The sequence below is a fragment of the Ambystoma mexicanum genome, chromosome 13 (genome assembly GCF_040938575.1).
Source record: "Ambystoma mexicanum isolate Mex_15411 chromosome 13, UKY_AmexF1_1, whole genome shotgun sequence".
NCBI lineage: Eukaryota > Metazoa > Chordata > Amphibia > Caudata > Ambystomatidae > Ambystoma > Ambystoma mexicanum.
This window is the reverse complement of record NC_090938.1, coordinates 89,162,256-89,178,009: the sequence shown is the minus strand read 5'-3', so window position 1 is coordinate 89,178,009 and position 15,754 is coordinate 89,162,256. Positions and strand designations below refer to the sequence as shown.

At 43.5% G+C, this 15,754-nt stretch overlaps 1 protein-coding gene across 1 annotated transcript in view; it reads right to left on the bottom strand.

Annotated features, from left to right (window-relative positions):
- LOC138520915 (cytochrome P450 2A6-like) overlaps nt 1-15,754 on the bottom strand; it is a 181,735-nt gene that overhangs the window by 153,960 nt on the left and 12,021 nt on the right. Inside the window, exons 2-3 of the mRNA XM_069633342.1 lie at nt 3,082-3,244; nt 1,842-1,991 (exon numbers count right to left, since the gene is read on the bottom strand). Coding sequence (XP_069489443.1) covers nt 1,842-1,991; nt 3,082-3,244 — 313 coding nt within the window. The remainder of the gene's footprint in view (nt 1-1,841; nt 1,992-3,081; nt 3,245-15,754) is intronic.

The following is a 15,754-nucleotide window of genomic DNA, read 5'->3' as shown; positions in this document are numbered from 1 at the left end:
TATTATCATACCTATATTTAAAATAGGAGACCATACAAACCCCATCAACTATAGGCCAATAGCACTGTTAAACGTCCTGGGCAAGATCTTTGCGTCAGTATTTCTAAAACATCTCACAGAATGGGCCAACAGAATTGGAGCGCTGGACAACAGACAAAAACCGGCTTTGTTAAAGGTGTGGTGTGTAGTTTTAACTTCAACTGAATGTAATGAAGCTGAAAAGTCTGCAAGAGGCCATCACTAACTATATGGCATGCATCGACCATGAAAGTGCTTTTGACAGCATCGACAGAGAATGCTTACGGTTAAAGATGACAATAGCTGTATGTCTACCAGCGAAATTAAATACAACCAAAGCATTGTAAACTGGCACCTCGATGCACATCCGATTAAATCAAAAAGGCCTTCTTTCTAAATTCATCAAAACCACAATGGGCCTCAAACAAGGTTGCCCTCTCGCAGCATTTCTGTTAAATGTTTTCATTGCAGACATCAGACATATCATGGATCCTGCACCCTCATGTTCACCTAAAATAAACAACCAAATGATTGGTTGGTTGTTTTATGCCGATGATTTGTTGTTCCTAGACTGAACATCTCGCGGTCTCCAACAAAAATTGACAACTGTTCAGAAATACGTAGATTGAAATGGATTGCGTGTGAACCCTAAAAAATCAGAAGTACTAATTCTAGAAAAAACAAGTACTTGGAAAAAGACAAAATCTTGTCTGGGTCTTGAATAATCAGACTTTACAATTCGAAAGAGGAATCACTTAAACACGTGGGCCCTCATTACGAGTTTGGCAGTAGCCATGGAGCTATTAGCTCCATGGCTGCCACCAAACCGGGCTCATTTACCGGGTTCCTGCAATGAGGAATAACCCAGTCATTCTTCCTTGCAGGAACCATTCCCCATTGCCAATTGAGCCCCCATAGGGCTCAATGGGAATGGGGATGGAGGTAACAACAGGCAGATTAAAACTGGTCCGTTGTTACCTCCTTCTTCCCCTCGCGGGACCCGAAAAGCATCCCTGGTTTTACCAGGTGTGCAATCCGGGTCCTGCGATGGGAAGCTTGTAATCAGCCCTGTCGGAATGAAGGGGGCTGGTCCCGTAACGGCCCCCTTCATTCCGACACCGCAAGGGTCGTAATGAGGCCCCTGGGGCCTCATTACGGCCTTGGCGGTAGCCATGCCCTTAATAAGGGCATGGCTGCCACCAAAACCGGGTCTGGGTTCGGGTTCCCTGCTTGGGGAATTACTGGGCCATTCCGAGTTTGGAGGGCCAGGTAATTAACCCTACAGGGAACCCGGGCCCGGACCTTCCCCATTAGAGCCCCCATAGGGCTCAATGGGAATGGGTGCAGGGAGCTAACAACGGGCCGATTACGACCGGGCCATTGTTAGCTCCCTGGTCCCCTCGCGGGACCCGGTAAGGACGTCTGGTAAAACCAGACATCCACATCAGGTCCCACGAGGGAACCTCGTAATGAGGCGGAATGGGTTTAATGGGTCTGCCACCATTAGTGGCACCCATTAACCCATTCCGCCAGGGTCGTAATGAGGCCCTTGGTCTTGTTTTGCCCAAAACTGGGAAGTTTAAGAACTTTATACCTAAGTAATCATCTAGTGGCATTGTTTGGCCTAGATGCTGATGCTTGGTGGGAGGCCCTATATACAGGGGAGAGACCTAGATGGTCACATGCATTAACTACATTTTTGGAAACTGTTTTAGGGAAACTATTGCACGTTTAAATGCATTAGGAACTATCATGTTATGATATAAAATGGTAAAAGTTTATGAAAACTGTAAACCAATAAATATAAAATAAAAGGTACTAACCTCCTGTGCTTTTCAACTCATCAATGAGATGCTGTGCTTCTTCCCGGATTTTCTCCTTAATACTTCTCTTTCCAACTCCCAGATTCCCCATAGTCAGTACAGAAAACCGGCGTAGTTCCTTCCAGCGCGTTCCCTCGGAAAAATTAACTCCTTAGGAAAGAATTGCAAAAAATAAAACTGTTTTGATTGCTTTGCTGTCAGAACAGATGATCAGGAATGTGTTGTGCTTTTGTTGAGAATACAAACACACATGCACATGTATGTCATTTAGTTGAAGTGAGGTTAAGGTGATGGTTTATTTCAACAAAACCCTTGAAATTTGGCAAGTGGTTGAAGCTACACCACCTTAACTCAGAACCGCCCCCTACGCATCCTCTGAAACCACTGATAACATCATAGATGACATCACTTATGACATCATCAATTGTAATTGGTGCAAAGTGGAGGCGATGAAGGCAATAGACAGTGGGACATGGTTACTCACTACTGATGGAAGTAAGGGCGATGTACCTTTATTGTATTAAATGCAATATGGCCAGTGGGCAATAGTTATTTATTACTATAAAGCTTAGGAAAATTGCTTGAAATTCGGTAGGTATTGGAAGTGACAACAATCTTAACTCAGACTCTACAATGTTGCACACACCAGGAGTAAAATGATGATATCAAAGATGGCATCAGCAATGGCATCAGAAATTACCTCATCTCCAACATCAATGGGGGGAAACTCTGAGTTAAGTTTGTTGTCATTTCCAACACCATTTGCATTTCATGGAATTGTTGTGAGGAATGGTTTCCAATTTCAAGGTTTGGGTGAAAGTAGGTCAATGGGTGAAAATAATATAGAGGGGTGTCAGTAGTAAATTGACCATGTCCTACAGGGCATGGTCAGTGATCATTAAAGGTGAGATTTAAGCATAGGGGAGATATAGCGTAACAAAGAAGTCTAGTATAGGCAAACATGCTAGTTGTACTGAGTTGCAAACATGTTCCCTGTGGGTAGGACAACTTTAATGAACACTTCAAGAAAACTGCTCTGTTGCTTCCTAAAGGTAGGTTCGTACTCAATAAAATATCCTAAAAATAATAATAATGATAATAATAATAATAAAAAAAATAATAATAATAATACAGAATCAGTAACACACGCACAATACTATTGAACACAGTACAGAAGTAATGAAAATGTAGACATATACAAGTGCACATATCCCTACTTGCTTCTATCATCTTTACTTACCATGATCCTTTAGAACGGAACCAAAAGTTGCTACCGTCCCTCGTCCACTGAACGCTTCTCCCTGATCCACCAGGGCTTCCTTCACTGCATCGTAACCCCAGAGCACCACAGCGCGGCGGAACCCCAAGTGGACAGTGAATACTGGACCATACTTCTCACTTAGCTATAATTTCAAACAAAAAGAAAGCAATCAACATGTTATGTAAAAGGGAAGCCCGATAAAATTTGTCGAAAAATTGAAAGATTGTTTTTATGTCCTGGTCTTTCAAAGATAGTCTATTATAATGGTCTGTGCCTCAACGTACCCAAGAAACCAATCAGTTGAAGGCAACTAATTCAGAACAAAGGAGCAAGATAGGCCTTTAGCCTCACACCATCTGGGCTACACCAGACTGACCACAACAGTGTTTCATTTAGCACTGAGGTATTAATGATCTCATCTTAAAACTATCTGCCTTGCCACAAATCCTTCTGTACGCACAATCTAGTAACCTCGGGATGTAATTCCCTCTCCATGAACAATTTATGATATTTATATATTTATTTAGCATTTATTACAGCACACTGAACCACAGGGCATCTGGGCGCTAGTTACAGGAAGTGCAAGTACATTAGTGAAGAGCAAGAAAAAATGGAACATGTAGTTAAAGCCGGTAAAAAGCTAAATTGTCCAGGGTGCACAATTTGGAAAGCTGCACCTTATGTTGCAAGGGGCTACATCAAACATGCAGTTGCAGCTAGGTAAAGAGCATAATTGTTCAGGGAGCTCAATTTGGAAAGCCACGCCTCATGTTGCAAGGGCCTACAGTTGGTAGGTAAAGAGCGTACTTGTCCAGGATGCACACTTTGGAAAACCGCAATTTATGTTGCAAGGGGCTACACCAAACATGCAGTTGCAGGTGGGTAAAGAGCGTGATTGTCCAGGGTGCACAATTTGGAAAGCTGCACCTCATGCTACAAGGGGTACATCAAACATGCAGTTGCAGGTAGGTAAAGAGCGTAATTGTCCAGGGTGTACAATTTGGAAAGCTGCACCTCATGTTGCAAGGGGCTACATCCAACATGCAGTTGCAGGTAGGTAAAGAGCATAATTGTCCAGGGTGCACAATTTGGAAATCTGCACCGCATGTTGCAAGGGGTTACATCAAACATGTAGTTTACAGGTAGGTAAAGAGCGCACTTGTCCAGGGTGCACAATTTGGAAAGCTGCACCTCATGCTACAAGGGGTACATCAAACATGCAGTTGCAGGTAGGTAAAGAGCGTAATTGTCCAGGGTGTACAATTTGGAAAGCTGCACCTCATGTTGCAAGGGGCTACATCCAACATGCAGTTGCAGGTAGGTAAAGAGCATAATTGTCCAGGGTGCACAATTTGGAAATCTGCACCTCATGTTGCAAGGTGTTACATCAAACATGTAGTTTACAGGTAGGTAAAGAGTACAATTGTCCAGGGTGCACGATTTGGAAAGCTCTACAAGGGGTACATCAAACATTCAGTTGCAGGTAGGTAAAGAGTGCAATTTTCCAGGGTGCACAATTTGGAAAGCTGCACCTCATGTTACAAGGGGCTACATCCAACATGCAGTTGCAGGTAGGTAAAGAGCATAATGTCCAGGGTGCACAATTTGGAAATCCGCACCTCATGTTGCAAGGGGCTACATCAAACATGCAGTTTACAGGTAGGTAAAGAGTGTAATTGTCCAGGGTGCACAATTTGGAAATCCGCACCTCATGTTGCAAGGGGTTACATTAAACATGTAGTTTACAGGTAGGTAAAGAGCGCAATTGTCCAGGGTGCACAATTTTGAAAGCTGCACCTCATGCTACAAGGGGTACATCAAACATGCCATTGCAGGTAGGTAAAGAGCACATATGTCCAGGGTGCACAATTTGGAAAGCTGCACCTCATGTTACAAGGGGCTACATCCAACATGCAGTTGCAGGTAGGTAAAGAGCGTAATTGTCCAGGGTGCACAATTTGGAAATCTGCACCTCATGTTGCTAGGGGCTACATCAAACATGTAGTTTACAGGTAGGTAAAGAGCGTAATTGCCCAGGGTGCACAATTCGGAAAGCCACACCTCATGTTGCAAGGGGTACATCCAACATGCAGTTGCAGGTAGGTAAAGAGCATAATTGTCCAGGGTGCACAATTTGGAAATCCGCACCTCATGTTGCAAGGGGCTACATCAGACATGTAGTTTACAGGTAGGTGATACAGGTAGGTGAGAGTAACATATTTGAGAGTGTGCAAGAGCAGAGCGGGGAGGGGGACGAGGAGGATGGGGAGGGCAGGCATTGAGGAAGATTGCCAAGGTAATAAAAGCAGGAGCCCGATAGTGCAAAGCATGGAAGGAGGCTGGGAGTGTTATAACATGGTTCAGTGCAAGTGGTCATAGAATGGGAGAGCCACCTCTCATAGGGGGCTGCATCCATGAAATGGTCAGGCAGTTAAAGTTGTGGGCAGGGCTAGGGTAAGGATCAGGAGAGCGATCAGTGATGGAGTCCCAATGGTTCAGGGAAGTCAAGGCACGTACAGAGGAGAGGAGGTTACTGTTGCATCTTACCTTGCTGGTAGTGCTGCACGGTGGCAAAGAGCCACTTTGGTGGATGCCAGGAGTGTTGTGGGATGCAGGATAGAATGGCACTGGAGGTTGGCTTGTAGGAAACGCACCAGGTGCCCAACATGCCCCGGACAGGCACCAGACAGGATTAGAGCCTTTAATATGGGTCTTTGATAGGGGACCCTGGCACACCCTGCCGGCAAGGCAGCAGAGATATTAAAAGCAAGATCTGTCCAATCAGCTGTTTGTCTGTGGGGCCATAGAGGTGGCCTCACTGGAGGAAAGTCGCGGGCTGCAAGAGGCACTGCAGACTCATTGATGGTGGGGTTCATGGTGGCGGCCATCTTCGAGGAGCAACTTCTCCAGAGAAGTATGTGGGTCTCCTCTGCATTGGCCTCCTCGTGTTGTGTGGTGAGCTGCAGCAGGAGGCCGATGCCTCACTCCTGATGTTGCTGGAATGAAGCCATCTCAGATAATCTTGGGCCTGAAATCAAAAATCCAACCAATTGACAAATCAAGAATCAGAGCATCAGGTTTAATCTACCACAAAGCCCACTCATCTCGAATATGTTGTCATTGTAACCCGAGGAACAAGATAGTTCAAGAGATGCCTCAGACTGGAATATTTGAAAAAATCCTTCTCCAAGTCTGGAACCTTGACAACAAACTCAAAAGTAGTTTTTAGTGATCATGAGTTCGGTGGCTGATCAACCTGAATTACTCTGGCATTTTTGACTGTAAGAAACTAGGAAATGTAACATGCAGTATTTTCTGTGCTGCACAGAGGGTTGAAGGGAGGTGGTGTCTGCATTGGCAGCCCATGCCACGTTGTCACAGTTGGCCTGAAAGTCAGCAGGTCAGTTATTACGTCTGTAGCATTGCAGCTGTTCTGGGCCGTTCTGGGCTCTTTAGGGACTTGCTTGGTGGATCTTGTCCCTCCACAGTGGCCTCTTCTTTCAAGTGCAATGGAACTGCCAGCCTCTTGGAGGTAGGTTTTCAAGTTGACCTTAGAAAAGAGATGTGCAAACGTGTATTGTATGTAACTTGTAATCACCATTTTATTTTTGTTGCAAGGTTCCCGTCTATGCATACAGCTTGACCGCTTGGCCCTTGCTCTAGCAACCCAAATATCCTCATAAATCGCATAAGCTGCATTAAGTATTTGACATATATGTCCTATTTGACTTATTTGATATGCCTGCTTTTTTAGCATTCAACTGTTTACCATCAAGGCATTAACTTAAGGAGTTGTAATCTACATAACCCAAGTCCCCATGCTAGCTATAGTGATAAGTATTGGGATGAAAATAAGCCTATCCTACCCCCCGGGTGCTTCCAAGTAAGATGAACACCATATGAGGTGATATAACGTACAAGGGGAGAGTAATCCACATCATCAGGCAACATGTAGGGGCTCTGTAGCACTTAGAAGTAGATGCATGGCACTGGAAGGCACATACCATTCGACTCCATTTTGTATTAGGCCCAGAAGGGATAAGCTGCAGGCTCGCGCTGTTCATGTTCCTGGTTCATGAGGCCTAATTTCTGTACTACGAGCTGGCTTCGCTTGAGCCCTTTTCCCACAGAAGTCCACTTTCCCCTCGTCCCTTCTGTGTTGCAAATATTTAGTATCTTTCAAAGGAATGCACTTCGCAAGAGCGTGAGACAACACCAGGCTCCGTGCTGCATCCATTCATCTCAACTAAACTGCTATTATACCTCTAACCCCATCCCAGCCAGGCCAGAGCCAACCCCACACCACTGACTCGACGCCCACACCTTTTGCATTCCTTGATAAGCAAGCGACCCCCAGGTCCCAACACAAATTAATTGTCCACCAAAGATCCAAGCATGCGCGGCTGTATTTCTCTCCAACTTGAACACACATCCCTTGTAACACAAGGTACCGGGAAGGATACATTACAGATCAAACCCCGGGCGGAGACCTTGAGTGCGGAAACTGAAGTATCAATGAAGCCTTGAATGTGTAGGTCAGCATGACTGTATTTTATCCTCCTTTCCCCCTGGCACCATTTCCCTTGCTGCCCAGGTGCCTGCCACAATGATTTAATATTCAGGTTTCGGATGTTTAGTTTAGATAGGAACAATGTATTAATGTCTGACCAGACCTTCACCGCGAGGATGAGCCCAGATGACCGGCGTGGATCCTGATTGACGGGGAAGAACCAACCAATTACTGGCTGGCACCCCTATGGAGCAAGCTCATGTGTAGGATGCCTCCAATCAGTGGCACCCATTTTGTACCTTATGTATGACGCGTTTGGGGTTTTTAAGCCCATGTTTGTGACTGTAAGAGCTAGAGCACTCTCGAGCAGAAGAGTCCTTTGCTGATATTTTTATTCTGTACAATTAAACCTTGTTATCCTTGCAAAGCTCTCTCCTGGCCTATTTCCCTAGCGGGTTGTCTTTATTCTGGAGTGTGCGTAAAAAGGGACTTGCCTTCATAAGCAAAGCCAGCCACTGTATCTCTGTTGGCTAAATCCTCTCCAAAAAAAGGTGCAGACGTTAGGTACACTCGATGTGAGCATAAACAAGTAGCTGGCGAATTAGAGTAACAAATTGCAGCAGTAGAGGGCGACCTGCAGAGAAACAAAAGGAAGTCATTGACTAAAGAGCAGGCGGCCTCACCACAGAGGGAAAGAGGCCTCACAGGTCAATTGGATCTAATCAGACACTGCGTTTTCGATTGCACAAACACATCTGTGGCTATGGTTCTATCCAAGCCACCTAATCACAGTAGCACGAAAGACAGTGTTTCTGGTACCATCATGTAGCCCCTATTTTTGTCCCAGGTCCGGATAAAGGTGTACATCCCCTCACCCCAGACCACAGATAGTTCCCATGGACACCACCATCCCCACCCCCAGCCCCACTGGGTAGGGAGGGGTGCTAAGTCAGCCAAATAAAATCACTGTTAACAGGAGGTCAGATAGACCCTGAGTTCTTAGATTACCAATGGACGCAAACACCAGAGAGCATTTTAAACGGTTAGGGATTTCAACGGGGATGCCTCTTTATTTATAAAAACACGTTCATACTTGTTACTACCCTTTCATGATTCTCTAGGATTCCCCTGGCATGAGCTCCAAGTAAATGGGGACCTGCTACATCATCTCACCGTTCCTTAAAGGGGATGCAAGGACCCTAATGTTGAGCCTGATGCAACAGGCAACGTACCTAAACTCAGTTGCCACCCACATGGAGTGTGAGGCCAGAGAATGGCATATGTGGGTTTTCCCATTTCACTAGGCAGCCTCAGGCAGGCCGCCCCCCCTATCCAGCTACCTTACACCAGGATATGTCTTCAACATTGCCTTTTTCTTATTTAAAATCAATACATATAATGAACGTCCTGCCCCTACTTAACTTTTATATCCATATAACATTTCCCTTCTATATAACCACCATTTTACTGTTCCTTACTTCACATACTACTTAACATTTTGATAAATAAATATATACATATAACCACACATACATATATGTATATATTTACATACAACATATAATACACATAAAACGCAATATAAACATGTCACAATGGGGTTGACCGCGTCAGTCAGTCACCTGCTTAAGAGTACCTTCAAGGGCTGCCACTGATGGCCATAGCACATTGAGGGCTGGCGGGTAAGCTGGATGAAGGGCTGGCTGGAGGCGTCCACTGAGGATAGATGGGGGCCTGGCCCCTCTTCTTTCCTCGGGATGGTCAAGTCCACCACATGGGGCCACCTGAGCTCTACTGGTCTGCTGGGAGGCACCCTGCGCAAGTGGGTGTCTACTGACATCACTGCCACTCTTTGTAGCCTCTTTCATTCTTCTGGGTGGCCCTGTTGGTGTGGGGGGTCACCCACAGTCACGGACATGCCCATGGTCCTTTTTAATTCATCTAGGTGCCCCCCATTGACTGACATCGGCCACAGCCCCTGGATGGCCGAGCTGCCTCTGGCATAAGCTGGTCGGCCCCCTGGCTCAGTCGTCAGGGCGCTTCACAAATGCCAACCACACCGAGATGCATGGTGGGCCGCTCGAGGCAGCGGCCCCAGATAAGTCCTTTTCTCCTTCTCTGCTGTATTTTTCTTCTCTCTTTCTTCCAATCCATTTCTAACTGTCTTTTTCTAATTCTCACTTTTCTTTAATCCTCTCAGTATTCGGTTCTCCCCTGCGCGGCCCTTTCTTGTGCAGGAGAGTTCTGTTCCTTTCTTTTTATTTATTTTCTTTATTAACATTCCGTCCAGCCCCATGGTGGGCTGGGTGGTTTGATCCAAAGCCAACCACATTGAACACACACACATAAATAAATAACTCATAAACTACATATTTAATAAAATACTTTTATCACAGTGTTGTTTGCAACTTTATTTCTAGGTGTTCCTTTAGGGGGCATGCATGCAGCCCCTACTAGCTGGGCCCATGGGGCCATGGGCTACAATCAATTTAGTAGAGCTATGTGATTTGAGCAATTTGAATGATACACCTGAACGAATACATGGGTGCTTTGATAGTGAGACCATATTGAGGGAAAGGACATGCTGGTAGCCCTACAGTATAATTCCAAAGGCAAGTCCAACATCCCAATCCTCGATTGCCCAATATCCTGAACTTACAATGACCTGTCGGTGAGTTCTGATTACGGTGCTGAAGCACAGCAGCACAGCTGAACAGCGTGACTTGGTGCAGGTGCTGTTATGCCAACTAGAGTGTTTGTCTAACTCCTGTTGGGGGGTGCGGCTTGAAAGAGCAAATTGAGGGCCACAACAAATGGCTGAACAGTGCAAGTTTGCGCTGACTTGGCACATGTGCTGGCACTCTGCCAAGAGCCTATCTTCTTCCTCCTGTAGAGGAGGTGTGGCATGAAGGAGCCAATGGAGAGTCACAGCAAATGGCTGAACCGACACGATTAATGAATTTACGGGAAGTAGATCATTATCAAATTCCCATGATGAAGTTCTATTAGTCAGAGCATAACATGTTTGTGACTGGTATTGACAGAAATTAATTCTGGGGGAAGGAACAGAAAATCAAGTCATTTCAATGGGCCTCATTACGACCCTGGCGGTAAGGGGTCTGCGCCAGCGTTAACTGCGCCGACCCCTTCCGCCTTACTACGAGGTCCCTTAGCGCCATGGTGATTTTAACGCCTGCTTTTTGCAGGCGTTAAAATCCATGGCGCTAAGGGACCTTGGTGTTAATTACGCCACCGTAATTTACGGTGGCGTAATTAACGCCTTCCCCACTCCCATTATGCCCTATGGGGCAAGAATGGGAATGGGGAAGGGTAAAATGGGGATTGGGGACTTACCGCCCCGCCAACCTCGGAATGGGGCGGTAAGTCTGCAATCCGCCATGGCGGAATTGCACCCTCTGCGGCAAGGACCATGGTGCTAATAGCACCATGGTCCTCCGCCAGGGTCGTAATGAGGCCCAATGACAAGTCTGAATTCAGTATGGGGTAGACAATGGCTGTGACTGACTTGGCAGAATGCTGATTACAGTAAATAAAAGAGAGCAATCCCACAGAAGACATGTTTTGATGGACAGAAAATCAGTTACTGGCTTCCGAAAGACACATGATTCTTTGCGGGGAGGCAGAAAATCACAGTGACTGACTTCAGAGAAAGGCACACATACTGTGGTGCAGCAGTAATTCACAGTGACTGACAATAATAATCATATTTTTTGTTGAGGGTGCAGAAAATCAAAGTGAATGGCTTTAGAGTGTCATTCGTGATTTCTATGAGGGAGCAGAAGCTCGGTTACTGGCTTGCGATTGGGCACACATTCTTCTAACTCCATAGGGGCACACACAATTTGTTTTGAAAGGGAACAGAAAGAGAGCTGAAAATAAAAGTTACCTGCGTGAGATTGACACTGATGATTTTCTGTGAAGGAGCATGAACTCACAATGACTGGTTTGAGTGAGGTTCTCTTGTATTATTTAAATAGAGCTGCTAGGAAGTGCATTCACACTTTTCTGGAGCCCTTCAACCTCTCTTTGATGCCCAAGGGCTCTCAATTGACTTCATTGAATGACTCAACATTACGACCAATCCCCTCTCTGGCTCAGAAGGTGATTGTGATTTTGAGCAGTTAAAATATAAGTGAGAACTGCAAGAATGCTGGCATTGACGTAACTAATACTAGGGGCAAAGGTGTGTCTTTTGATATAACTTTGATCATGTCTTTCTGGTAGTACAACATTCGAGAGGGGACATTCCCAGACAAGTCTTATAGCACAATGCGCGAGAAGGGTCTTAAAAAATAGTTTAAAGGGCTTAAAGGTTAACCTAATTGTATAAATGACGTAACAATACTTTCAAGAAAATATGGCGCATTGTGAGCGAAATAATAGAATATGGTCTGACTCGACTCTGATTTATTGTGGAAATCTGCTGCCACGCTTATTGCAACGTTATTCATCCATGGGCGTGACTGACAGTGGAGAGAAAAAAAACAGTCCCCTTTTACTGTTTGCAGCAGGTGCAGCAGTGCCCTCTTGCTGTCCACCACGCTGCGAGAGGGAGGAGGGCGAATTCCTTTCAAAAGGGCATTCGCACCGCAGAGCGGCCACAGAGTCGGTTGCAGAGTCTTATGGTCTTCGGGTCTGACGGCATCTGACAAGAAGGTAAGTATAAAACCTGTGCAACATCTACATTGTTTTCAGAACATTGTCCGGCTAAATTTACCTAACAGACATTGATAACATGAAGTTGCTTGAGCTGTGAAAGCAAGAAAAAAAAAGAAATCACCAGAACGGAAAATAATCTAATTTATGAAATACCCAACAATGTTTCCTGATAGCGCTGGGCGGAATAGCACTAACCTGTGACTGCAGTAACATTTAACCAAGTTTTACCTCACTTCTGTGATTTGCTATTGCTATTTTGATCGACTAGCCGCCGAGTGAGGGACTGGAGCATGTTGAATTCTGTTGAAAAACAGAAAAATGGTGGCCTCAACAGGTCCAAAGATGTGCCACCATACACAGAGGAAAATGAAAACTGAAGCCTTACTAAATACAAGAATACTTCCTTATAACATTGCAACGAAGAAATATGGAGACCTAAATGAGTCACTATCATAACATCAAATGGAAAAACGTAGTCAAATTCAATTAAATCACAACTGCACTGCACCCCAATACAAAAAAAATGATGACTGCTCACTCCGAGAAATTCCAAGTGCAATACAGGTACTGGACGAGACTCATGAAGACCACCATGCTGAGCAACCACTTATTTTTAAAGAAATACCTGTAACCAACGCAGAGATCATCAATACAAAAGCAGAAGTTGCTGATAATTCACAGTCATTGAACTGCTTATCTATGAACATCGATTGTGAACAGAATTGCGCTGTAATTGAGGCATCTAATAGTAAGCCATTAATATTATAAAGAACAACCAACCTTATTCCTTTTATGACAAAATTAATAAATAAGGATGTCCTAAATGGAAGAGAAAGACATACCAATGACTCTAGGATGAAACATCTAACAGCAGATAGTGGAGTAATAGGCAATGTTACAACTCCCTTGACCATGTTAAGGCAACGAGCAGAACAAGCAAAAATAAAATGGCAACAGAGAATTAATACCCTCAATATTGAAAACAAGCTCACGTCTTCGATCTCACAGCCAGAGACATGTCGAGTGGCATGACTATCCCTTGACATAACTGAGATTGAGTCGCTCATGTCAAATCATGAGAAAAGAAGCCATGTTTTTGGGCAACCTGTGCCCAACAAGACATCTTATGATACCAGAAAGCTGACTTCAACACCATTACAGATGGGAGTCAAGACAGGGCAACAAAACAAAGACCAGTTTATCAAATAAAAACAGGACATACATAAAAATAATGGAACAAAATCGGCAATTTTACAACAACCCACCAATAAAAAAGATAAAAATTCAACCAAACAATTCAAACCGGTAAAATGTGAAGCTCAAGAAAATGTTGAATATCCAACGACACAAAGTAATACTAATGATGAAAATATAGAGATTCACTCTTATTGTCACTTTGAAAGGCTAATAAAAGATCAACCTCAACAAATTCCAACTACAATGTTAGATCTTCAGAACTCACCAATGGCGGCATCTACTTTTGCTTTAGAACCCTTCTTAAAACTACTGGAAACCCATGCCGATGTAATGAAGGACCAAGCTACATTGCTTGCTCTAAGTCATACTAAACAAATGAATACAGAAGCTTTCCTAAATCGCATACAAGCGAGATTGGATAATGAATCCGAGATATCGACTCAATGGCAAGCTTGTCTTTTCGACATAGCCAGAGCTAACCGTAATGAAAAGAACGACGTAACAACTGCACTGATAAATATGGTGAATCATTTGCGAATAGATAATGCCATAAATGGTCTGACAATGCAAAATGTTGGCATGTAGTTGGATAAGAATAAGCCAAGACAAGAGAGATACTCAGAAATTGAACAAGAAAAAGAAGTCAACACAAAGAAAATTAACCAAGGCTCAACTTTAATTCCAACACAACAACAAAAGGAAACCAGGCAACATGAGAATAAATCAGACAAGGCCATTAATAAATATAAACATTATTGGAAAACAAGGAGCAATAAATTTGAATGAAGATGAACAATCAACTTTCTCTATATTTGAAGGAATTCCAAAGATACCGAAGCAACATGCAAGTTTAAATAAAAAAATGGCTGAACAGAAAGAAAAAAAAAACATCTAGACAAAATGCCAGCATGAAGGGGTCTCGTGCTTTCTTAATAAATCTAAAAGTTCCTCTGCCAACCAAAAATAAGACATCAAAAATGCTGAAAAAAAAACGCTAAAACAAAAGTCTCCACATGCAATCAAAAAGAAGGAGCAAATACAAGACAGCTCAATGGTGATCTTAACAGAAGAAGAAATTGAGCAGAGAAACCTCATGATGAACCTCTCAACATATACAATATATCAAGATGAATATGGTTCAAGCATGTTGGACGATGAGTATATTGTGATTGATGAGGACAGCTCTATCACACCAACAGACACTGACTTGGACGGTCAATCGGGACCTAAGGATGATACAATTTTAACTTGTGAGGAAATATCAGGAAATCTCTAATTAAAATCATGTCAATTTTCAAACCACAAAAACAGCATACAGATCCTCCAATACAGAGAAAGAGAAGAAAACTTGCACAAGCTACCAATCTTCGATGATCCCACAAGATCCTATTCAGATAAGATTCTTAATATTAAGTTCATATGGAATAGACATGATGATTTGGTTCTGAATAGAACAAATGTGCTACGTCTCTTACATGCAATACCAAACCTAGAGCTGATTAAGTCGGAAGACATCAAGACAATCGAATTTCTGCATGAATATCAGACTGATCATATAGCAATACATCTAAACTCCTGAAAAACAGTGATTACCATATTAGAAGCCAAAAATGACTTCCCTGTCTTGGGTTTTGAGGTGACCTATAACGAACTAACAAACAAAAGAACTAGAGGAGAATTAGATGACACTAACACACGAGTGAGAGAAAAGCAGTCAACCTCAAAAGCAGAAGATTTAAGAAGAAAACAAACACACAGAAACAAAAAACAATAGTGCAAATAAGAAAGCATAACTTGATGGACCAACATTATACGCGCCCTGGAAATTATGTTCCTGGAATTCGCGTGGTTCAATACATTTATTCGAGGGCGAAAATCAGAATCTAAAATCTGTGGACATAATTTACCTTCAGGAGACATGGATTAGCAAGCAGCCAATATGAGATGGATAGACAACATTCATGAATGCAGCAATTATTCAATCAAAAGGGCGCCCATCTGCTGGGTTATTGACAATGATTAAAGCAGGCGCAAACTTACATGTGATAAAAACAATCAATTTGATTCCATTTACACAAATAACCACACTAAAAATGACACTGCATATGGTCAATAATGAAATTGAGAAAAATGGACCACAGAATCAGAAGATCTTATGTATATTCAACATCTACTGGAATCCAATAGCCATCAGTGACAATCTCTTAATTGATGCGATCTTTACGGCAATGGATGAAATAGGGAACTGTTATCCTAACAAGGAAA